Raw genomic sequence first — 24,729 nt, 5'->3', positions numbered from 1 at the left:
CCTCTAGGCTCGTAAATCGATTTTATCAAATTTTCTCATTAACCAAGCTTAGCGGAATTCTTTTTATACCTATAGCATCTCAAAATTTGAAATATTTCACACAATTACCATCCATTTAACTAACTTCACAAAATGGTCCATTTTAGGTGTTTTTCATGAACACCACTTTACAAAAGTTGTTTACTTAACAACCATAACTCATTTTTTCTCATAAAGTTTCAGCTAACAACATAAATACTCTCATGGTAAACGTCCAAACTCTCAACCCTTTTGCAAAATAGTCCCCCCAATAGCTAGCTTATGCTACAAGGGTCCCAAAAATATAAAAATCATAAAAAATAACCATCTAAATAACTTACTTGCAAGAGGATAGCTTGGCTGAATTTTTAAGCTCCAAAAACCCTTATTTTTGTTGAGAATTTCGGTGGAGAAGAAGAACACTATAGCCTCCACTTTCTTTATTTTATTTTAGTTAAATAAGTCACCAAAAGCTCACCTAACCTTGACATTTTGATTTTCTTTGTCCCTATGGCCGGCCATCTCATTATTAAAGGCCTATTTGCTCTTTAAAGATCCCTAATTTTGGTTCTCTAGCTATTTGACACCTTTAGCTAATGAAATAAAACTTTTGTCCCTTATGCGATTTAGTCTTTTTTCGCAATTAAGTATGTATTGCTAAAATTATTTCACCAAAATTTTCATGCACTTATATAAACATGCTATAACACATAAAATAATATTAAAATAATTTCTCTGACCTCGGGTTAGTGGTTCTAAAACCACTAATAAGTTGTAATTCATACATATTTTTATCCCATGCTTAGCACATTTTACGGATGAATTTTCCTTAAAATTGGTGAATTCGATGCTCTTAATGCCTTAATTTCATGTTTTATACTTAGGTGAGCATAGGAGAGTGAAAAGAACGAGAAACAGGCCAAAAACGGAGAAAATGAGCCAACGTACGAAATCAACACGACCTGGACCTCCTCATACGAGTAGACCACACGGCCGTGTCTATTTGGAAAAATTGAAGCACGACTCAAACGGGTGGACCACATGCCCGTGCCTCTTTAACAAGCTTGACCACGGCCTGAAGTAATCGCACACGGATGTGTCCCTGTTGAGCCCAAGTTGAGTCCAACTCGGAAAAGGCCAAATTTGAGGGTTCTTAGGCATTCCAAAGCCTATAAATACACCCTAAAGGAGTAGGAAAAGGGGACACACGGATAAGGAAGCAGAGAACTGCTCAAAGAAAGCCAATTGATCCATCTCAGAAGCCGGATCCATCATCAAGACTGAAGATCTCCCCTTAATTTTCCTTCATGAGTTTTGGGTTTTTCTTTATGTTTTGTATTCATTATTCTTTTGAGATGTTTACCTTTTTAGTTATGAACTAAAACCCCTAAATACCTAAAGGGAATGAAACCTAAGACAGATCTTGTTATTATTATTTGAATTGTATGATAAATATTTGACTTGTTCTTAATTATGTGTTCTTAATTCTTGTTTTGATATTCCAGGATATTGATTCAAGTTAAGCTCTTATTCAGAGGAGGAATAGACCCTGTCTAAGAGTACATTTGTCATAATTAAGCGGAGTTGGTTGCGCGCCTAGAGATAGGGTGACAAGATTTTGTCGGATTAGGGTGAAACTTAATAAGGAGATCCATAGATCAAGTTAATGCAACCCTAGGGAGTTAATTACAAAGAGATTTCAATTATTCAACCTAGGGTTAGACGTTGTTAGTCTTGAGAGAGATAATAATATACTTAGGGATTTCTACGGATTAAGTCAAATGAATAAATCGTCTGATTCAGAGTCAAATAACAAGTGAAGTCTAGGTGGATTTTTCCTTAGGTATTGTCTCAATCAATCGAGTTTTCCAAAAGTAATTCCCCAATTCTATTTTCTGTTATTTCTTAGTTTAGTTAATTAGTTAGTTAAAACAAACCCCATTATTCTTAGGCTAGATAATAAAAAGACAGTTATTACTAGTACTTTTAGTTCTTTTGGGTTCGACAATCTGGTCTTGCTAAAATTATACTACTATTTGATAGGTACACTTGCCTTCATTGTGATAATAGTTAGTTTCAAGAACGATTCATTATAAATTTATAAAATTTATCACACAAAATCACGATCAACCACCATTCTGACTTGGCCCAAAATCGGACCGTTAAAATTCTCTCCTTTAGGGATTTTCGTCCCTGAAAATTTTACCGGTGAAAAGGTTAGGGTATTGATCTCTCATAGTCTCCTTAGGTTCCCATGTGGCTTCTTCAACCCCATATCGATGCCAAAGTACTTTCACGAGTGCTATGCTTTTATTTCTCAATTGCTTGACCTCTCGAGGTAAGATCTTAATCGGCTCTTCGCTATAAGTCATGTCTGATCGAATCTCAGCCTCTGTTGGTGAAAGAACATACGAAGGGTCAGAATGGTAATGTGCAACATCGACACATGAAAAATATTGTGGATCTTCTCCAACTCGGATGGCAAGGTTAGTCGATAATCTACCGGTCCAATTCTCTCAGTCACCTCATAAGGTCCAATAAAATGTGGACTTAATTTTCCTTTCTTACCAAATCTAAGGACTTCCTTCCACGGGAAATACTTTTAAAAACACCTTATCACCGACTTGAAACTCAATTTCTTTTTGTTTCAATTCCACGTAGGATTTCTGTCTATCCGAAGCGGCCTTCAAACAATCACGAGTTACCTTTACTTTCTCTTCGATCTCTTTGACTAAGTCGACCCCGTGAATATGATTTTCTCTAAGTTTAGTCCAAAACAAGGGCATTCGACACATACGCCCATACAAAGCCTTATAAGGCGCCATTTCCAAACTCGATTGATAGCTATTATTGTAGGCAAACTCTATCAAAGGTAAATGCTTTTCCCAACTGCCTTGAAATTCAAGAACACAACACCGCAACATGTCTTCAAGAATTTGAATTATTCTTTCCGACTGACCGTCGGTTTGCAAATGAAAAGCCATGCTAAAATTCAACTTTTTCCCCAAAGCTTCTTGTAACTTTTTCCAAAATCGCAAAGTAAACTTCGGATCTCTATCTGAAATAATCGACAAGGGCACTCCGTGAAGCCTCACAATTTCAGAAACATACAACTCGGCTACCTTGTCAAGAGAGTAGTCGATACGTACCGAAACAACGTAAGCTGATTTCGTTAGTCGATCAATTATGACCTAAACAATATCTTTCTTTTTTGGTGATGATAGTAATCCCATCACAAAATCCATGGTAATTAGATCCCATTTCCACTAAAAAACCATTACAGGCTGAAGTAAACCCGAAGGTACTTGGTGCTCGGCTTTCGTTTGCTAACAAATTAAACATTTCGACACAAACTCTGAGATGTCTCTTTTCATACCTTCTCACCAATACAATCTCTTCAAGCTATTATACATCTTGGTACTACCCGGATGGATAGACATACAACTGCTATGTGTCTCATGCAAAATTTTTCGAATAAGCTTATCGTCTTTGGGTACACAAATTCTGTCTCGAAACATTAAATAGCCATATGAACCAATCCGAAAATCTGATTCTGTACCCGTCTCGCACTGAGTTATCTTAGCTTGAAATTTTTTATCACATTTCTGAGCTTTGCAGATCTCTTGTATAAACATTGGTCTAGCTCTCAACTTTGCTAGAATCAAACCATCCTCAATTACAGACAACTAAGTGCTCATAGACCTTAAGGCAAACAATGACTTCCTACTCAAAGCATCGGCGACCACGTTTGTCTTTCCCGAGTGATAATTGATCACCGGCTCGTAACCTTTTATGAGCTCTAACCATATTCGTTGGTGAAGGTTCAAATCCTTTTGAGTCATTAAATACTTTAAACTTTTATGGTCGGTGAAAACTCGGCATCTATCGCCATAAAAGTGATATCTCAAAATCTTCAGTGTGAACACTATAGCTGCTAGCTCTAAGTCGTGTGTCGAATAATTTTTCTCATTCGGCTTCAGTTCTCTCGAGGCATCACCTTGCCTTCTTGCATGAGCACGTATCCTAATCCATTCAAGGATGCATCACTATACACTAGGAATTCTTTTTCCGGTTCCGGTTGCACTAAAATTGAGGCTTCAGTCAACAACACGTTAAGTTTCTCAAAACTCTGTTAGCATTTTTCCGTCCAATCGAACTTGACATCTTTCTATAACAACCTGGTCATCGGAGTAGAAATCATAGAGAATCCTTTAACGAATCGTCTGTTGTAGCCCGCTAAGCCTAGAAAGCTCCTAATCTTTGATACGTTTTTCGACGATTTCTACTTAACAATAGCCTAGATCTTACTCGGGTCAACTCTAATTCCATCACCCGACACAATGTGCCTTAAGAATCTGACCTCTCAGAGCTAAAACTCACTTTTACTAAACTTGGCGTACAACTGCTTATCTCTTAAAGCCTGCAAAACAGTTCTCAAATGCTCTGCGTGTTCACCCTCATCACGAGAATAGATCAATATATCATCTATAAAAACAACAATGAACTTATCCAAGTATGGGCAGAAAATATGATTTATTAAGTCCATAAACACGGCGGGAGCATTTGTTAAGCAAACGAGTATGACAAGGAACTCATAATGCCCATATCTCGTCCGAAACGTGGTTTTCGACACATCTTGCTCCTTAACTCTCAGCTGGTAATAACTGGATCTTAAGTCTATCTTAGAAAACATTGTGGCTCCTTTCAGTTGGTCAAATAGATCATCATTCCTTGGCAAATGATACCTTTTCTTCACAGTCACCTTGTTGATCTGTCTGTAATTTATACATAACCTCATCGACCCATCTTTCTCTTTCACAACAAGTACTGGAACACCCTACAAAGAATAGCTCGGTCTCGCAAAACCCTTATCCGTTAATTCTTGTAGCTAAACCTTCACTCTTTTAACTCCAACGGTGCCATTCTATACGGGGCAATCGATATAGGCCCAGTACCAGGGACTAACTCGATACCAAACTCGACTTCTCTAATTGGAGGCAATTCGGCCAACTCTTCCGGAAACACATTCAGAAATTCACATACCGCTGGCACTGACTCAATCTTCACTTCCGTCACTTGGGTATTCAACACAAACACGAGATAAGGCTCATACCTTTTTCTCATATATTTCACAGTAGTCATAGAAGAAATCAGTATAGGTAAGCTATCTGGTTCACCTGATTCAACTCGAAGAATATCCCCATTTTCACATTTCAGTTCAATGAATTTCTTCCCACAATTTATTATGACACCATGGGTAGACAACCAATCCATACCAAGGGTAATGTCAAATTCATTAAACGGTAATAACATGAGTTTAGCTGGAAAACAATGACCTCTAATTGTTAATGGACAATTTCTACATACTTGGTCAACTAATACATGGTTGACTAATGGGTTTGATACCTTTACCACAAATTTTGTAGACTCGACAGGCATATTTATGCTAGACACCAGTTTCACACAAGCATACGAATGGGTAGACCCCGGATCTATCAAAGCAACAACAAAAATATCATGAAGAGAAAAAGTACCTGTAATCACATCCGGTAACGATGCCTCTTCGCCAGCGCGAATGGCATAAGTCCTTGTAGGCGCTCTGCCATTAGACCTCACGGCGGAATCTCGAGGCGCACCTCTACTGCTAGCACCTCTTCCCGAGTTCTTATGTGGTCTACCTCTCGAAGGAGCATTACTCGCTCTCACATCTTGCCTTTTGTCTTTCTTACCCATTTCAGGACAGTTTCGAATGAAATGGTCTAACGACCTACATTTGAAATAACCTCTTTCATTCCCTTGACACTCACCAAAATGGCATCTACTGTACTGTGAAAATTCTAGTCTGTTTGGTCGAGCACTATTGACACTCGCGATATAAGTGGTTTGAGCTTTAGACGTTGTGTACTGCTTAATCTTATTTCTACTCGAGAATCCCACTGAAGCATTTGATCGGGTAGTGAACTCTTTCGATCTATTTGATAAGGACTCATGTGATTTCCCTATCTGTCTTTTCCTTGAGTCACGAGACTCAATATCAGCTTTTCTCTTTTCTTTGGTCAATTCTTCTGCCTTGCAAGCTATTTCAACCAGCATCACAAACTCCCTTAACTCTAAGATGCCAACTAATAATTAGATGTTTTCGATCAATCCGTCCTCAAATCTCTTGCACATGATGGCTTCGGTAGATAATCACTCATTGGCGTATTTGCTGAGTCTTACAGACTCATGCTCATATTTTGTTACTGTCATTTGGCCTTGCTTCAATTCTAGAAATTTCTTCATCTTCTGATCTATAAACCTCTGACTAATTTAGTTCTTTCGGAATTCCTTTTGGAAAAACTCTTATGTAATCCTTTCCCTTGGTACAACCGATACAAGGGTGTTCCACCATTGGTAGACCGAGTCTCGCAGGAGTGACACAACACACTTCATGCACTCCTCAGGTGTGCAAGAAAACTCATCAAATACCCTAATGGTATTTTCTAGCCAGAACTCCGTCCACTTTGGGTCATCATCTACTTTCGCCCTAAATTTCTTGGCTCCCTATTTCCTAATTTTGTCAACCGGAGGTTTCTCCCTTCTTAACATCTCCACCCCTTAAGCCGTTATCTAAATACCAAGAATCCATCATATGGATGTAGGCTTCTCTAGCCCATCCGCCTTCACTAAAAGTCACGGGCCCACTCTCGACTGGCACGATCCCTTCAGTGGGAGTCGGCGCATTACTTTCCACATCATCTGCCACACTCCGTCGGGATTCATTACTATATGAAAACACAATTTAAAGGTCAGGAGTCGTCACACTATCACAAAATTTATTTATGGCATGTATAGCTAGACTTGTACACTCGCTACGTTAGTTCGAGAATTGACTAAATCGTAACTCTGATACCACTAAATGTAACACCTTTTACCCGAGTTTGACATTAGAACAGGATATAAGGTGTTATCGAACTTAAACACATACATTCAAATATTTTCGAGTCATAAAATTTCGCTAAATTTTTAAAACTTTCAAACTTCCTCTTAATGACCCTAATGTAGACCTATGAGGTTCAAAACACACTTTGGAAATGGTTCGGAAATGAACTAGACACTTTAGGAAAACTTTGTAAAATTTCCAAGCAGACAGGGGCACACGCCTGTGTGGAAAGGCGACACGCCTGTGTGTCATCTTAACATGGCCATGTTGAAGGCCCGTGTGGCTCACACGACCTAAACATATCGAAACACGCCTATGTCCCTAGCCTATGTGAATTTAATTCTTAATTCGAGCCTACAAGGGTTTTTACACGGTATGGCACATGCTGGCACTCGCTTGTATCCATGGCCCGTGTCATCCACAAGGCTAGGACACGCCCGTGTCTCAGCCCATGTGCAAAAACCTTGACATTCTATTTCTGACGTCAGCAACCCTTTAGAGGCACACAGCCATGGTACACGCTTGTGTACTAGGTCGTATCCTTCACACGGTTGGATCACATAGCCGTGTCTCCGCCCGTGTGGTTACTAGTGGGCATTCTGTTTTGCCAACTTTAGGTGCAGGGGACACACGGCCTTACCTCACGGTTATGGGGCAAGCCGTGTGTCACACACTGTCTAGACACACGTATATGTGTCTACCCGTATGGACAAAAACAAGGCTATCTACCAAGCCTTTTTACCACCCTTACTTGCACCAACCTACACAACATCAACCATAACCAACCCAAGCATAAACACACATAACTAAAACAGCCACAACCATGAGAATTTTCATCAAATGCATTTAATAATAATCAATATTAGCCAACATCAATGGCCTATACAAAATGAAGATCACCTCTATATGAGTCAAAATTTGTGGCTAAACTAACATGAAACTAAACAAAAGATCAAGTCCCTATACATGCCACACTCAAAACATTTAAACTAGTTATTCTAAAAGCTTCAGGTGATATTGTGATCGATGCTTCCGACGTCCCTTGATTCCCGATATTAACTTGACGGCACTATAAGAAAATAGAAAAGAGAGGGAGTAAGCATAAAGCTTAGTAAGTTGCATGTAAATAAGTAACAACGTCAACCACGTATATTTAAACACATAGTATGTTATAAACTAACACAACATTATTGAGTGCACAAAGGTAAATATCACTGCATAATTATACATCACAAATATAAGCCAAAGATTACAAAATCATCTCAAAATCATTTTCATAGATAGAACTTACTCATGTTATTTTTACCATTAAGGTATCATAACTAGACTTATATCTCACGAGTTTCAAATAAAAACTTGTACCACTCACAACATGATTATATCATTCCATATCTTTATGATAAGCTTTAAAAATAACTCGTGAAACTATTTGGAATAATAAAGGAAATCCGATAAGCTTTACACAAGAGAGTAAATTACCGATGCCATGTCTCAGACATGGTCTTACACTGGCTTACATGTCGAGGCCGATGCCATGTCCCAAACATGGTCTTACACTAGCTCTCGTCTTAATATCGATGTCATGTTCCAAACATGGTCATACACTGGCTCTCATATTGTGGCCGACGCCATGTCCCAAACATGGTCTTACACTAGCGCACATATCAACGCCGATGCCATGTCCCAGACATGGTCTTGCACTTGCTCTCATAATATAGCCGATTCCATGTTCCAAACATGGTCTTACACTAGCATACATATCACTCAAATGTCATGGCATGGATATCCAATCTATTCCTAGGTTCAACCGGGAATTTATCATGTTAAATTTCATTATGCATTATTCATAAGTATATTTAACCATATTATGCGAAATCAATCATTCAACACATAATAACAATAAAGTTGCCTTACTTACGTACAACTTAGCTCGGTATACAAAAAGTGGGCGATTAGATTGAATTAGTCTACTAGCTTAGCCTTCCCCTAGTGTAGGTCTGAATTTCGTATTTCTTGACCTAAAATGATAAAATTCACTAATTTAATCACCACGTCAATCAAGACATTTCATAATTCATATTTTGGCAAAATGACCGTTTTGCCCCTAGACTTTCACAAAATTACGATTTTACCCCTAGGCTCGTAAATCGATTTTTATCAAATATTATCATTAACCAAGCTCAGTCGAATTATTTTTATACCTATAGCATCTCAAAATTTCAAATATTTTACACAATTACCATCCATTTAACTAACTTCACGAAATGATCCATTTTAGGTGTTTTTCATGAACACCACTTCACAGAAGTTGTTTACTTAACAACCGTAACTCATTTTATCTCATAAAGTTTCAGTTAACAACATAAATAATCTCATGGTAAACCTCCAAACTCTCAGCCCTTTTGCAAAATAGTCCCCCCAATAGTTAGCTCATGCTACAAGGGTCCCAAAAGTATAAAAATCATCAAAAATATCCATCTAAATAACTTACTTGCAAGAGGATAGCTTGGCTGAAGTTTTAAGCTCCAAAAAACCTTGTTTTTGCTGAGAAATTTTGCTAGAGAAGAAGAACACTATAGCCTTTCTTTTCTTTATTTTATTTTAGTCAAATAAGTCACCAAAAGCTCACATAACCTTGACATTTTGATTTTCTTTGTCCCTATGGCCGACCATCTCATTATTAAAGGCCTATTTGCACTTTAAAGACTCCTAATTTTGGTTCTCTAGCTATTTGACACTTTTAACTAATGAAATTAAACTTTTGTCCCTTATACGATTTAGTCCTTTTTCGCAATTAAGCATGCAATCGCTTAAATTATTTCACCAAAATTTTATGCACTCATATAAACATGCTATAACACATAAAATAGTATTAAAATAATTTTTTTGACCTCAGGTTAGTGGTTTCGAAACCACTATTCCGATTAGGCCCAAAATCGGGCCCAAAATCGGGTTGTTACAATCTTGGTAACCATGGAAGAAGATATTAGTTCTTTATTCGAAAAACTTAACTTTTCCAAGGAGGAAGTGAATAGAATGGTTAGTATGAAGGAGAACAGTAACAATATAAAAGGTTATGAACATTGGGCCATCGGTAAATTGATGACAAAGGAAAGAGTGAATAGAGAGGCAATGTATTGAGTTTTTAAATCACTATGGTACATGAAAGAGGATGTAAATTTTGTATTTCTCAAAGAAGGAGTAATACTGATGAAATTTTGCAATGAAGAAGACAAAAAGAGAATCTTAAACCTTTCCCTATGGTTGTTTCACCAATGTTTATCTAACATGGTCTCCTATAGTAAAGACAAAATAATGGAGGAGTACGAGTTTAATCTTTCACCTTTTTGGGTTAGAATCTTCAATATACCGATGGAATATATGGACAGGAGAATGGCACTGGAGGTTGGAAATGCGATAGAGAAAGTTTTAGCTATAGAATGGCGAGACAGAGGCGAAGGATGGACATAATACATGCGAATAAAATTGCAATAGATATACAAAAACCATTGCGTAGAGTTGTGCATTATATTGTTCATAAAGGGGAGGAGTTAGTTTGTGCGATCCGATATGAGTGATTGCCAAAATTCTATTATATTTGTGGCCTGATAGGTCATACGACACAAAAATGTGAGAAGAAAATGATTGAAAATAATAGTCAGAACAATGTTTTCCAATATGGTAACTGGTTAAGAGTTCCTATAGAAGCTACAAACCAAAATAATGGGTTGTGGTGGAATGGCATAGAAATGTTTAAAGAGGATGAAGAAGGTACTAGAAAGCAATACAGAAATACTAGTGTGGTTCTAGGGTCGAAGGGATTAAAAGATCAGGAGGAAACGAGACTTGTTAAGGATAGAGATGATGAATCAGAAACAAGTATACCACATGAAAAAAGAACCATGAAAATTAGACGTAAATATACAGGAAAAATAAAATAAAAAAGGAAGAGATTTAGAGGAAACAACGGGGAGTTATCTAAAGACAGCCCAAATAGATTAGTTCGCAGAAAGTTGATGAATGGCTCAACACCTTCGAAGGCGGTGGCTGGCGAACAGCCCCACCAGGATCAATGAAGTACCTCTGTTGGAATTGTCGTGGGTTGGTATTACCTACGACAACTAGAGAACTAAAGTAATTCTTAATTGCTAATAACCCTGGTATAATCTTTTTGTGTGAAACTAAAATAAATGTTATTGAATTTCAAAGGGTACAAAATAGATACAGGATGCAAAATGGACTGGTGGTGAATTCTAAGGGGAGAAATGGAGGTTTCGCGTTGATGTGGAAAGACGAAATGGACGTCACTATTCAAAGCTATTCTAAACGCCACATTTTCTCTATTGTCAAAATACGAAGAAACAGCAATATTCGGCTTACAAGTTATTATGGTCATGCTAATTCAAATGAAAGAAGGAGCTCTTGGGATATGCTTCAAAGTGTGGGAGTTGATGTCAATGAAGAGTGGGTTGTGGGTGGGGATTTTAACGCAATGTTGAATGATGTTGAGAAGAAAGGGGGCGTCGGATTGTGAGAGCTCATATGAACAACTTCCGTGATATTTTAGATGATTTGGCTCTTGTGGATATTAAACTGGATCGTGGATGGTTCAGATGGGTTAATAATAGGGAAAGGAATAGGTTGATTAAGGAGAGACTTGACCGGTTCTTAACGACTGTCTCAATGACGGAGAAGTATCCCTTTATTGCTTCAAGCATTATTAGGCAATCTCAGTCTAATCATGATGTCATTCTGTTGGATTTATACGATCGTAAGCCTAATGGCCATCCCCATGATAGCAGAATTCACTTTCGGTATGAAAAATGCTGGGCGGTGGAGAAGGAAGTCAAGAAAGTGATTAATAAAGCTTGGGAGAAAGATGGGAATAACTTTGGTAATAAGCTCGAAAAGGTGCATGATTTGCTTGGTAATTGGAAAAGAAATAAATATTGGAAAATGAAGAAATATATGTGTAAGCTAGAGAATGATATTAATAGTATTATCGAATCGCCTAACGTTAGTGACAATGTGAAGAGATTGAGGGAGTCCTGGTGCAAATTAGATTACCTGCATGTAAGGGAGGAGAGATACTGGGCTTAAAGATCGAGGGCTCAATGGCTAAATGAAGGTGATAGAAACACAAAATATTTCCATGTTAAAGCAATGGGTAGGCTAGAGAAGAATAGTATTGAGAAGATTAAAGATGAGAATGGTAACTGGATCACAGATAGTAAGGACATCTGTTATACGGCTAAAAATTATTTTTGGAATTTATTCCAGTCTAATGGTAATGATATCACATAGCTTGATTTGAGCTATATGAGTAAGTGTATTATTAGGAAGAATAACGAGTGGCTTATAAGAGAGCATAATGACAGTGAAGTTAGCCAAGCTATTAAACAGATGGACCCTAAGAAAGCTCCTGGTATTAATGGCCTATCAGGGAATTTTTTTAAGCAGCATTGCGACATTGTAGGCAATGATACAATGCGGTTTTGCTTGGATGTTTTTAATGGAAAGGGAAATACCTCCTCTTTAAATGAAACTATTATAATTTTAATCCCCAAAATTAAGGATCCTTGTGACTTTACTAATTTTCGACCAGTAAGCTTGTGCAGGTATATCTACAAAATCATTTCTAAGGTGCTGGCAAACCGATTGAAGGTAATCCTACCCGATTGCATAAGCCAAAATCAAAGTGCTTTTGTTTCGGGAAGGATGATTCATGATAATATCCTTATAGCGCATGAACTCCTTCATTATCATCAAAGTCCCCGTTACAGCTCCAACAAAGGTTGTATGATCAAGCTAGACATGAGTAAAGCTTATGACCATGTGGAATGGAACTTCATTAAAGTAGTGATGTGAAAAATGGGTTTTACAAATCAGTGGATTGACAAAATAATGGGTATTGACAAAATAATGGGTTGTGTTCGTACCGTTAAGTATTTAGTTAAGTGCAACAATGTCTTATCGGATACCATTTTGCCCGATAGGGGTCTTTGCCAAAGGGACCCCCTCTCTCCGTATTTGTTTTTATTTTGTATGGACGCATTCTTGAGAATGCTGAATCAGGTGCAAAATAAAATACATTAAGAGGTATCCGTGCTAGTGTGAATGGACCTAGGATAAATCATCTTTTCTTTGCTAATGATGCTCTTCTTTTTGTGTGTAACAAAAAGAGTGAAATTGAGTGCTTTATTAATATTCTTAGTAACTTTGCCAAAGCATCAGGTCAAGAAATAAATTTTGAAAAGTCCATAGTTGTGTTCAGCCCTAATACCCCGAGTGAACAAAAAAGAGTTTTTAGTAATCTTCTTAGAATGAAAGTTGTTGAGAAATTAGACAAATACTTGAGGCTGCCCCGTCCTATTGGTAAGAAGAAGAAAGAAGCTTTTATTGATATTACTAATAGAATTTCATGCAGGATTAATAGCTGGACAAAAAATTTCTTATTGTATGGTGGTAAAAAGATCTTGATTAAGGCTGTTCTTCAGTCTTTTCCCACTTATGCGCTCTCTATCTTCCTTGCCCCAAAGGGGGTGTCAAAGGACATTCAAACAAAACTTAGCTGTACATGGTGGTCTAGTAAGGAAAAAAGAAAATTCTGGTCTATGCTTCCTTAGAGATTTCTTTGTCAGCCGAAAGGTATGTGAGGGATAGGCATTCGGAACATAAGGTTATTCAATATCTCTCTTTTAGGGCGTCAAGTTTGAAGACTCATCAACAACAAAAAAACTCTTTGCTTCAAAATGTTGTCATCCAAATATTTTCCTGATGGAAATATTTTCAAACCCAAAAGAGTCAAAAGAACGTCTTATACATGGTCGAGCATTGCTGCTGCTACTGTGATTCTTAAATATGGCTTTGGTTGGCAAGTTGGTGATGGTAAGAGCATTAATATTAGGGATGATAAATTGGGTATTGAAGGTCTCAATGGTAGTAGCTTGGACTCAAATATGATTACACCTAGCGTGAACAGGGTTAGTGATCTTTAGATGGCTAATGGTAGATACTGGAATGTTGATAGAGTTAACTTACTGTATGGTAAATACTGGGGGTATAGAATTTGCGAGCTGCCAACGGAAAATAAAGGCCAGAAAGATTGCATGGTATGGTTCCATAATCCTCATGGGTACTCTTCATCGAAAACTACTTATTCATGGTTGCTGTTGAAAGAAATGGGGTACAGACCACATAGATTTTTTTGGAAAATCACATGGAAACTTGATGTTCTTCCCAAAATTAGCCTGGAGAGTTGGTCATGGGATCCTTCCAACCAATGCAAAAATAGCCGCTATTAGTAACATTTTTAATCAAAGTTGCCCCAGATGTGGTGTCAATTCCGAAACTTTACTGCATGCCCTTAGAGACTGTACAATATCCTGCGAAGTCCTTTCCATAGGGGGTTGGGATATGAGCAAAATTATGAAGAAGCATGATAGTTGTATCGATTGGATTGAAGACTTGATGAGAACCCTTGATAAAAAGGCCATGGCGGATCTATTCACTACGCTTTGGAATTGCTGGAACAGCAGGAACAACTTCATCTTTAAAGGTCAGAGGGATAAAGCTAAAACCATCTCGGAAAGGGCTAGCAATCTGAGTAACAATTTCCGTATCTACAATATGTTGAATCCATCATGCTTCCCCAGGTCGAGGTTAAAAAGAAATGGGAGAAACCTCCTAAAGGTGTTATTAAGATAAACTTTGATGCTATGGTTAAAGAAAATAGAATGGGATATGGGGTTATCATTAGAGATGATGATGGTTTTGTTTTAGGGGGTGGTGGCAGTTTCAGTGATGATAGAGTTTCGGTGCAAGAAGCAGAATGTATAACTTTAAAGAAAAGCATTGATGTTGCGGGCCAGCTGAATATTCACGGTGATGTGATTTTTGAAACTGACAATGCAGGGCTGGTTAACAAAATGAATAAATGTGATACGAACATAACCACTATAGGGGCTAGACTTCAAGCTTGTAAAGCATCTTTCAATTTGTTTAGTTCCACCAATTTAGTTTGGTTTTATCGGTCGTGCAATAATGTGGCCGATCTTATTTGCACTATAGTTTGTAATGAAGCTAAATCTTGACTATTCGATAAGGATTACCCAAAGGAACTCCATAATGCTGTAATTAATGATGTTACTTAATAATATGTCGTTGACCTTTGTGGTCGTCTTTTACTAAAAAAAATATTGTTTCCTGCATTTAATCCATAAAATAATAACTTTTTTTTTTGTTCCAATTTGATATCTAAAGTACATTCAAATTTTTAATTTGGTACCTAAAATATGTCTCCGTTATAATTTTTTAGCCCATTTTTTGACAGATGTTAAAAACAATTCTTATAGCCAGTCACAAAGTGCCAAATAGTATTTTTATGTAAAAAAATTTCTTTTATTAAATGTTTATACACATTAAAATATATAAAAATAAAATAAATGTATAAAATTAAAAATATATATAAAATAATTTTTTTATAAAATTATAAAAATAAAATTTACAAAAAAATATGACAATTGAAAGGAAATTAGTTAAAACTAACAATATTATTAAAAAATATAAAATATTTTTAAAAATTATAAAAAATTAAATTTTTATATAAAATTCTAAAATACATAATTCTAAAATTATAAAAAAGGTAATTAATGTTTTTTGCTATTAATTTAAATTTAATTACTTTTTTATAATATTTTTTAATTTTTATATATTATTTTGACTTTTTAAAATTTTAAATTATATATTTTATAAATATTTTATTTTTATTTTTTAAAAATATTATATATTATATATGATATTTTACATTTTTAATCAATATAATATATATAATACTAAAAAAAATAAAAAAGGACAATAGCGCCACGTGGCCAACCATTGATTTGTCAAAATCAAAAGTGTTTTAATATTTAAATATTTAATATTATAATTTATTTTTATAATATTTTTGAATTTTTATATATTATTTTGATTTTTAAAATTTAAAATTATATATTTTTAAAAAATTTTAAAAATTATATATTATATATAATTTTTTTACATTTTTAATTAATATAATATATATAATACTAAAAAAATTAAAAAAAAAAGACAATAACACCATGTGGCCGGGATTGATTAGTCAAAATCATTTTTTTAATATTCAAATATTTAATATTATAATTTTCTACTTTTTAAATTTAAATATAATGCTTTTATATTATATAAACTTAATTGCCACGCAATAATTTTTTATTGGTTAAATTTATCTAACAATTTTTTAACGTTTGTTAAAAAATGAACAAAAAATAGAGAAAATTGATACTTTAGATATTAAAATGGGATAAAAAAGTTTAGATATCAAAATGAGAAAAAAAATATACTTCAAGTGTTAAATTGTAAATTAAGCCTTACTATTATTATGAGGTATGAGATATAAACTTTAAATATTTTAAGGTAATTAATAAAAATTGAAATACTTTTTAAGTAATTATAATCATAAACGAGAAGAGCGAAAATTTACAATTGACAATGCAAAAGCCAAAAGCTGGATTTTCTAGTTTTTTTTTTCTTTTTTTTTTGGAAAAATTAGTTGGAAGGTAGAAACTTGTTGTTAGTGATGGGTAAATTAATAAAATATGTTAAAATTTTTTATATTTAAGTAAATAAGTTGTTTTTTTTATATTTATCGGGTATGTTATTTTTGGAGAGAGAAAATACATTTTATAAAATATGTTTTCACTTTATTAAAAATTATTACTTTTTCTTTTTTTGCGATTGAAAATAAAAAGTTTATAGATGTATTTTTGTTTGTATTAAATAAATATTGTTATAGTTTTAAGATATGTTTAAATTTACATTGACACCGCGAAACTCAATGACCTAAAAATTTCACCTGCTGTGTGAGGATGGAGCCATCACCCAAGAAGCCGAGATTGCATTGCAACTCAAAGTTCAATTGATGTTGATTATACAGCGATAGGTTGAAGTGTATCTAGGGCTTCAAGTTTACAAGAGTTATGTTGTCAAGGGATGAAGTATAATTGGTGGCCCTATTTGACAATGGTTATGTAGACAAAACAACGAGTTTCACCTCATCAGAGGGGGATATTTTATGAAACCCATACAGAAGTCTAAAATCATAGTCATAGCGAAAAGTACAAGGGCCTTTTAGTATATTCAACTTACTCGTTTTCTCCACTAAATTTACTGAACCTATTACATTAACCCGTGACAATTGGCGGCAACAAGGTTTATAAAGTAACTGCTACTGACTCGATTTGCATTTCATCTTTTTTGCACCACACAACAACTCATCCATGCTGGAAATCTTGTTGCCCTCAACTCTGTCACTGGTTATAGTAACGAGCTCACCGCCTTTGGTGGAGATAGATAAAAACAAATTATTTGATTATATTGGAAGGCCACTATGCTTTTTGCTATGACTATGATCTTAGACTTTTGTATGAGCTTTATAAAGCATACTCCTCTAATGAGGAGAAACTCGTTGTCGTGCCCACATAACCATTGTCAATTAGGGGTCCCAGTTATACTACATTCCTTGACATCATAACCTTCGTAAACTCGAAACTCTTGATATACTTTTCAACTCGTGACTGTATAATTAGCATCAATTGGGACCTTAAGTTGCAATGCAATCTCAGTTTCTCAGGTGATGGCTCCATCCTCATATGATGGATGGAATTTGTAAGTCACCGCGCTCCACAGCGTCACGGTAAATTCAAACATATCTTAAAACTAACAATGTCTATTTCAAATATAGACAAAAAAATCTATAAACTTTTAATTTCTAACCGCAAAAAAAAAGAAAAAAAAAGTGAAAACACGTCATATAAGGCGTGTTTTCTCTCTCCTAAAAATGTGTCATAGAAGGTGAGTTTTTATTGCCATGTTAGTGAAAATATGTCTTATGGAACAAATTTTTATTTCTCCCTCTAAAAACAACGTACCCCGATAAATATTAAAAAAAACTTATTTACTTTAATATTTAAAAAATTCAGCATATTTCACTAATTTACCCTGTTTTGCTTATGGGTAGGAAAAAAATATTTAACTTGAAAAACCAATTTGAAAAGGCTAAAAAACTCTTTAGTAAACATCTACTCCTTGCCATTTAGGCGGACGTTACCAGGTTAGTCACTTTGACAAAGTAACGCGTTGCTAGGGCTGCTCCTGAAACTCGTCCAAAGATACTTCGCCTGGAGATACCTTGCTTGGAGACATCAGACAACTACAGTACACGTGAACTTTAGTTGATCCCATCAAGATCTAGTCAAATCGACCTACAAAGATGAGACCTCTTATAACCATTGAAAGCACATGCCCAAAGCTAATCAAGGCTCATCAAGTCTACTGTCTAGGAGACAGTTGGCATGTGTGCAGCACTCGAGGAACTCATATATGATTCAAGGACCTCAAGCAAAGGGGAAATAAATAACACTATTATGCAAAATTCCTTCCTCTCCTGTTCTATCACTCACGACCTGTGTGAATTCTGACCAACCACCATTCCAACATCTTTGTATGAGTAACCCTAAATCTATCGTTTGTTGAAAATACCTTTTGCACAATAAAATCTCCTTCCACTGTAGGTTTATAATACACTTCCAGTTTCCTTGAGTTATAAGGAAGCTCTTATATAGCAGTCCACTTATTTTACTTATTGCTTTAGACTTTTCCCATTGTTTCTTAAACATTTCAAGTATTTAGGTATTTTAATTACTACTTTTTATATAATATTAGAGCAAAGAACAATAGTATGATTTGAACTCGTGACAAATAAGAATTTTAATAAGAATTTTAATGTATTCAAACAATTAGAAATTGATATATTATCAAAATAGTTTATTAATTACTCTACAAGCAAGATTAAAAAACCAACATATATATTATTTATTTTCTTTTTAAAATAACAAATGACAATTTTTTTAATCTTTACTTATGGAATTGAAAAACTCCATCATGGTATAATTATATTCAAAACAGTTTCTTGCCTGCCATTTATGTAAAGCTCATTCTTTGGATAAGCTTTTGTGCGATTTCAATATTCTCTCATATGAATAATGTGTGACCCAATCATATTTACAACACTTTTTTTTTTAAATCCGACAAAATGACTTAAAACGTTGCATAAAATTATAAAGAAAAAAGAAAGAAGCAAATTGCATCTAAAAATCTATAAACATTAAGGATTAATAAGCAATTGGTGAGAGTGGATATCTAGAAAGCTAATCCAATTCATCTCATCATCTTCTTCTCCATCAGCTATGTGGCTCCATTCAACTTGGGGATTAATCTTTTCAGTTTCTGTATTTCTTATGAACCTTCCTCGGATCCGTGGCCTGCTGTCTGCCAATGTTTTCCTACATGCATACTGTGAAAATCACACAAATTCATACATCAATATGTCTGTTTTCCAAGTACAATTATTTGACCCTTTTCAACTCATGCTTGCTTTATCTTTCTTTCTTGCAATCACAAATTATGATTTTTGGATTAAGGGCTAATGTCAAATACGTTTTTTAATGGATTTAGGATTAATTACATCAAGTACTTTTTAATTATGGTCTTAAAGCATCAATATTTAAATCAGTTAAATCTTTCCGTTAGGTTAGGCATCAAAAGTTAACTCAAGTATAACATGGAGGATATTTAAAGTATGTGGATCAAATATATTATACTTGATGTATTAGTAATTTGGATATGACATGTTAAAAAAATAATCCTCTTAAGTTTATTGACATTGCCTTTTTTTTATTAACACATTATATCCAAACTGCTCATATAGTAAGTGCAAACTGATATTTAATATCTAATGTGATGACTAAACATGTAAAAGAATTTGATTATACATACTAATACTTAATAAGATTTAATAAAAATATATTAAAGCTCATAGACCACTTTAAAATTTAAGCAATAATTTAAAGAGATTTAGTGAAATTAATTATAATGATTTTTATTTTAATTTTATTTACACTCAAAGAATAATACATTAGTGTACTTTATATCATATGCTTTAATATAAAAGAAATACTGTTAAAACAATTTGACTAAAATAGCTCACAAATCCATGGAACTATTCACAATCTCTGTTGAATTGACTCAAATATGGGGGGCTAAAAAAAAGGGTGACCAGCAATTTTGCATAAATTGAATGTGACAGACACAAGAAGCATCACACAACACCAGGGGGAAGAACCTAACAATATCATGCTTTTTAGAAATTACTAATAATAATAATGATAATGATGAGATTTAAAAACAAAATTATTATTTGTTAAATTAGTGAATAAAAATTAAAATGTTAAATTGTTTATATGTAAGCAACAAATAATTAAGGAGCAGATAAAAAAAGAGTTAAAGACCTTAATCTTCTTGTTGAAGTTCCTGAGTTTTCTTTTGGTTCTGTATCTTTGAATCCTCTGTTTCTTTTCTTCGGGACTGTAGCGGCAGGCTCTGCTCATTCCTTCAATGATTGCACTACTCTCATTTGACAATGGACTCTCTGCCTTCCTACCACTCTGCTGCACCTGCTCCTCATCATATATAATATTAAACCTTTACATTTTCTTTTTACTACAGGAGTAACTGTGACAAATATCTTATAAAAATATAATAAAATATTAAAAAATAAATATTTAGAGAAAAGAAAATTTGTGGCAATTTTTAAGTTATTTGTGAAAAAAAAACACAATGTTAAATTGTATTAACCATTTACTTCTATCGACTTAATTATAGTTTAGGTGTTAAATTATTCTAAATTTGATGTGAACATTTTAATTAAATTATAAATTTTTGTGTTAACCATTTACTTCTATCGACTTAATTGTAGTTTAGGTGTTAAAAACAAAATTATTAAAATTTACAAGGAATATTATTTTAAAATTATTAAGCTATACATATGATAATAGGTATTTAACATCCAAATTAATGGTTTTGAGGATTGAATTAAAATGTTTTAAAATCTAAATTATAGTTTAGGAAAATCTTGTGAAATTAAAAAAAAATGGTGATGATAATTTCAAATTTGGGTATGTTTTAATATCTGTAAATGATTTTAAAAATATGTTTTTTTTTATATTACCGAATGTTGATGTGCTAAAATCATATAATCATGAATCAGTGAATTTGAATGTTAATATACCAGCTAAATTCATTAATATATATTATTTTTTCTGGAAAATGAAAATAAAATAACCGTTTTGAAGGGTTTCAGCTGATAAAACTGAAACTAACCTGGTGCAGATCACCGGTACTGAAAACTCTCCTCACCGGAGCAGAATCAGAGTCAATGAAGTCGTTAAGGCTTGAGGCAAAACGACAGTGGAATTCATTCTTTGGAAGGGAATGGCTACTGAAGCTTCTAATGAAACTCGGTTTATGTGTGCAGCAACTCGCTAGCGAAGTCGGCGAGTTGAAACTCCCGCTGCTACTGCTGCCACTGTGAATCACGTCGCTCACCGACTCCACCGACTTGGCTACAGTGAGTTGAGTCTGCGGACTTAACGGAAAGTTTAAAGGCAACGACACCACGTCGGGAGACGTCAGTGAGTCGGTGAGAAACTCGGAGGAAGAGCGCGGGAATGTTGGTTGTCCGTACATAGCGAGTGAAGCGTGGTGGGACTGTTATCGGCTTAATTTTGGTTTTTTTTTTTTTTGTTTGGAGATTAAAGAAATGAAGAAAGGAAATAGAGTTATGGAGAGAGCAGAGGCTGCAGAGCAGATATTTATGAGGAGAGCCCAAGGGAACAGGATGATGACATTAAGATGACGTTATCCTTTTAAGAGCCTCCATTGACTTAATTCACTTACTAAAATTAAAGTAATCTTTAGTAAAATTTTAATGATTTATTTAACTTATCAATAGAAATGTATTTGTTATATATCTAATTTTTTTAATTGATTCGATATCTATATCATATTAATCTAAATTGTTATTTGTATTAATATACATTTAATTTTTTTACACAATAAAATTTTAACTTATTCAAAATTTGACACGCATCATCTATATGAATAAAACATAAAATATGAAAGTGAGATTGTTAAAATATTAATCTTGCAAGAAGTTACAAAAATATGTAAAATTACTTTGATTTTATATTAGTGTAAGTGAATCCGTTAAACCATAAATTTTCGATTCAATTAGTTCACATTACCTATATAACCATTATAAAACAAATCATTCTAAAAGTTCATAAAATTTTAAAAAATAAACACAAATAAATAATTGTGGAAACATGAACATTCATTTTATAAATTATAACAACAAAATCAAATATTAAATTAGCTTAAATTTTATTCAAATGCTTTTTTAGCATTTTTTTTAGTTGGGGTGACTTATTTTTTACTGGTTGAATTGATTTTGCAATGATTTAATTCTCTTTTAGTTTTACTGTACCTATTAAAATAGTTACACCGCTTCTCAATTCAATTGATTGATATGATTTGATTTGACAATTATGATTTTTGAAAAATAAATTTCTAAATATACTTTTTTCATAACTGAAATATAATTTTTTTATTATTAAGTTTAGAAATTTATTCTCTTTATTTATTTTATTTAACATTTGAAGTCCAATAGTGAAGACGGTAAAAGAAATTCAGTTAAATTGAATTATGTATATTTTTAAAATAAAAAAAATTACTCATGTAGCCAATTTTAAACATTGTGGAAGCAATATAAGCAAAAAAAAATTATTGATTTTATTTTGCTTCTCTAAAATAGTACTAAATTTTTAGAATTGACAAGCTTACAACTCAGATTCAATATTTTTATTTACTTATTTGATCTTCGTGATATTAGTCACTTGAGTAACTTTTTTATATATTCAATTTAGTAAAAATCATTTGATGGTGTACTCAATTGAACTTCAATCAATAGGATAGAGGGTTAAATTCTTGAGATTAAAAGTACAAAAACTAAATATCATATATGCAAAGAATATAGGGACGAAAAGCAGAATTAGACGAATTATGGAATATGTAAATAGACTCATAATGACAGCAAAATTTTGGTGTCACCTTTTTACTGTTATTTCAAGGTGATTAAAATCTCATTATTAAAGTAACATTTAGGTTTTTAATTTGATAAAATATTCTCAATTTAGTTTTCAAAATTTTGATCCACATTAATCGGTAATTTCTTACCCTTATAATTCATGTGATAATGTGATATTAGTGTATCATGTTATAACTTAAAAATTATATTATAACCTTTATAATAAAAATTAAATGATAATGTATCATAATGTTCATCACATAAATAAAAACTAGAAATATTATTAAAATATAGAATTAAAGGATAATGCCTTATCCTAATTTGTTATAACCTATAGCTTTTACAAGCTTCAATATATATATAAATATAATATTATTACTGAAATTATATTTAATGAGGTGAAAGTTAGAATTTTACTCCCTTTATTAAAAAAAATGAGTAAATTAGTCTTTAGATGTTAGATCAAAAGTAAATTAGTCATTCTATTAAAAATTTCATCCATTAAAAACTAATCTATGTATGTCATAATGAGGTATACGTGCCACGTGTAATTGTCTAGTTATTTTATCAACCACACTAGTTTTTAACAGTAAAAATACAAGAATTTTTTAATAGAAAGAATTAATTTTCTTTTTAATCTAACATATAGTGATTAATTTGTACTTTTTTTTAGTAAAAAGATAAAATACAGTCAATCTTGATATTCGTACAAAAACCTTCATGGTACTTTTATCTATTTAAAGAGTTGTCAACTTATATTTATTTTTAAATTTATATAATAACAATATATATCAAGTACAAATTCCAAAAATTAATAAAAACAAGATTGATAAAAGAGAAAATTTTATAAAAGAAAATAAGTAGATGTGATGAGATCATGGACCGAAATTGATGAAATATATTGGTATGTATTCTCGTATTTTTCTTTGGCTTAAATGCACCAAATTATAGTGTTTTTAAAATATTTTTGGTTTCGTTCAAAAAATAAATAAAATTTTTGGTTAAAATATTTTATCTAGAGTATAATCTGGTTACACAAATTACCCTACCGTTACCTTTTAACCAATTACATCATGTCACTTTTTTACTAAAATAAAAATTATTTTGACTTTAATTAAACTTATTACAATATGAAAATTTATTTCTATTTGTATTTTTTCCATTCTTCAACCTAGAAAAAACCGAACTCCAGATTATTTCATTTTCTTTATAATGTTGTGAGTTTCATGTTCTTCCAAAGCTGCAAAAATAGGTTGTTTCATCGATAAAGAAGAAATATCTTCTTATGAAATATTGAAGAACTTCCATAGGATTTGTCAAATTTCTGGTCTTGAATTGCAAACCAAAAGAAGAACAAAGATTTTAAGTTTTAAAGAAGTAGAATCCAAATGTCAGTGAAACCCATTTTTATATTTGGATGAAAATTCTTAAAATTGAAAAGAAAAAAAGAAAAGAAAAGGTAAACTCATTATCTAGGTTTCACTTGAAACTCAGAAGCCCAAAAACATAATTTTATTCTTTCTATTTCACATCTAAAACCACCAAGTCATAGGTTAGGAGTGGCTTGCTAGAGATGATAAGTTGTGTGAGATTATTTTCAAACCTAAACTAAGACGAAACTTAAACAAGAAGAAGATAAAGAGTTCCATTTTGTTGATACAAGGTGCAACAAAGGAGGAGATAATAGTGGTTCTATAGAGGCCGGTTCATTTAGAGAGGTGGAGAGTCAAAAAATAACAAGAGGACAGATTGATTGAGAGTGAGAGTGGAGAGTTTTGCTCAGAGT

The 24,729-nt window shown here is 33.3% G+C and overlaps 1 protein-coding gene across 1 annotated transcript; it reads right to left on the bottom strand.

Annotated features, from left to right (window-relative positions):
• Positions 1-18,886: 18,886 nt before the first annotated feature.
• LOC107885958 (zinc finger protein CONSTANS) lies at positions 18,887-21,677 on the bottom strand. The gene is made up of 3 exons (XM_016809724.2): positions 21,179-21,677; positions 20,308-20,472; positions 18,887-19,313 (listed from the first exon to the last, which is right to left on the bottom strand). Exons 1-3 carry the CDS (start codon positions 21,542-21,544, stop codon positions 19,125-19,127), a joined length of 720 nt encoding a protein of 239 aa, XP_016665213.1. The 5' UTR covers positions 21,545-21,677; the 3' UTR covers positions 18,887-19,124.
• Between the last annotated feature and the right edge of the window lie 3,052 nt (positions 21,678-24,729).

This window comes from Gossypium hirsutum, chromosome A03 (assembly GCF_007990345.1).
Source record: "Gossypium hirsutum isolate 1008001.06 chromosome A03, Gossypium_hirsutum_v2.1, whole genome shotgun sequence".
In the NCBI taxonomy this organism is placed as follows: domain Eukaryota; kingdom Viridiplantae; phylum Streptophyta; class Magnoliopsida; order Malvales; family Malvaceae; genus Gossypium; species Gossypium hirsutum.
Note: the sequence above shows the minus strand (reverse complement) of the source record. Positions and strands in the feature narration are given on the sequence as shown.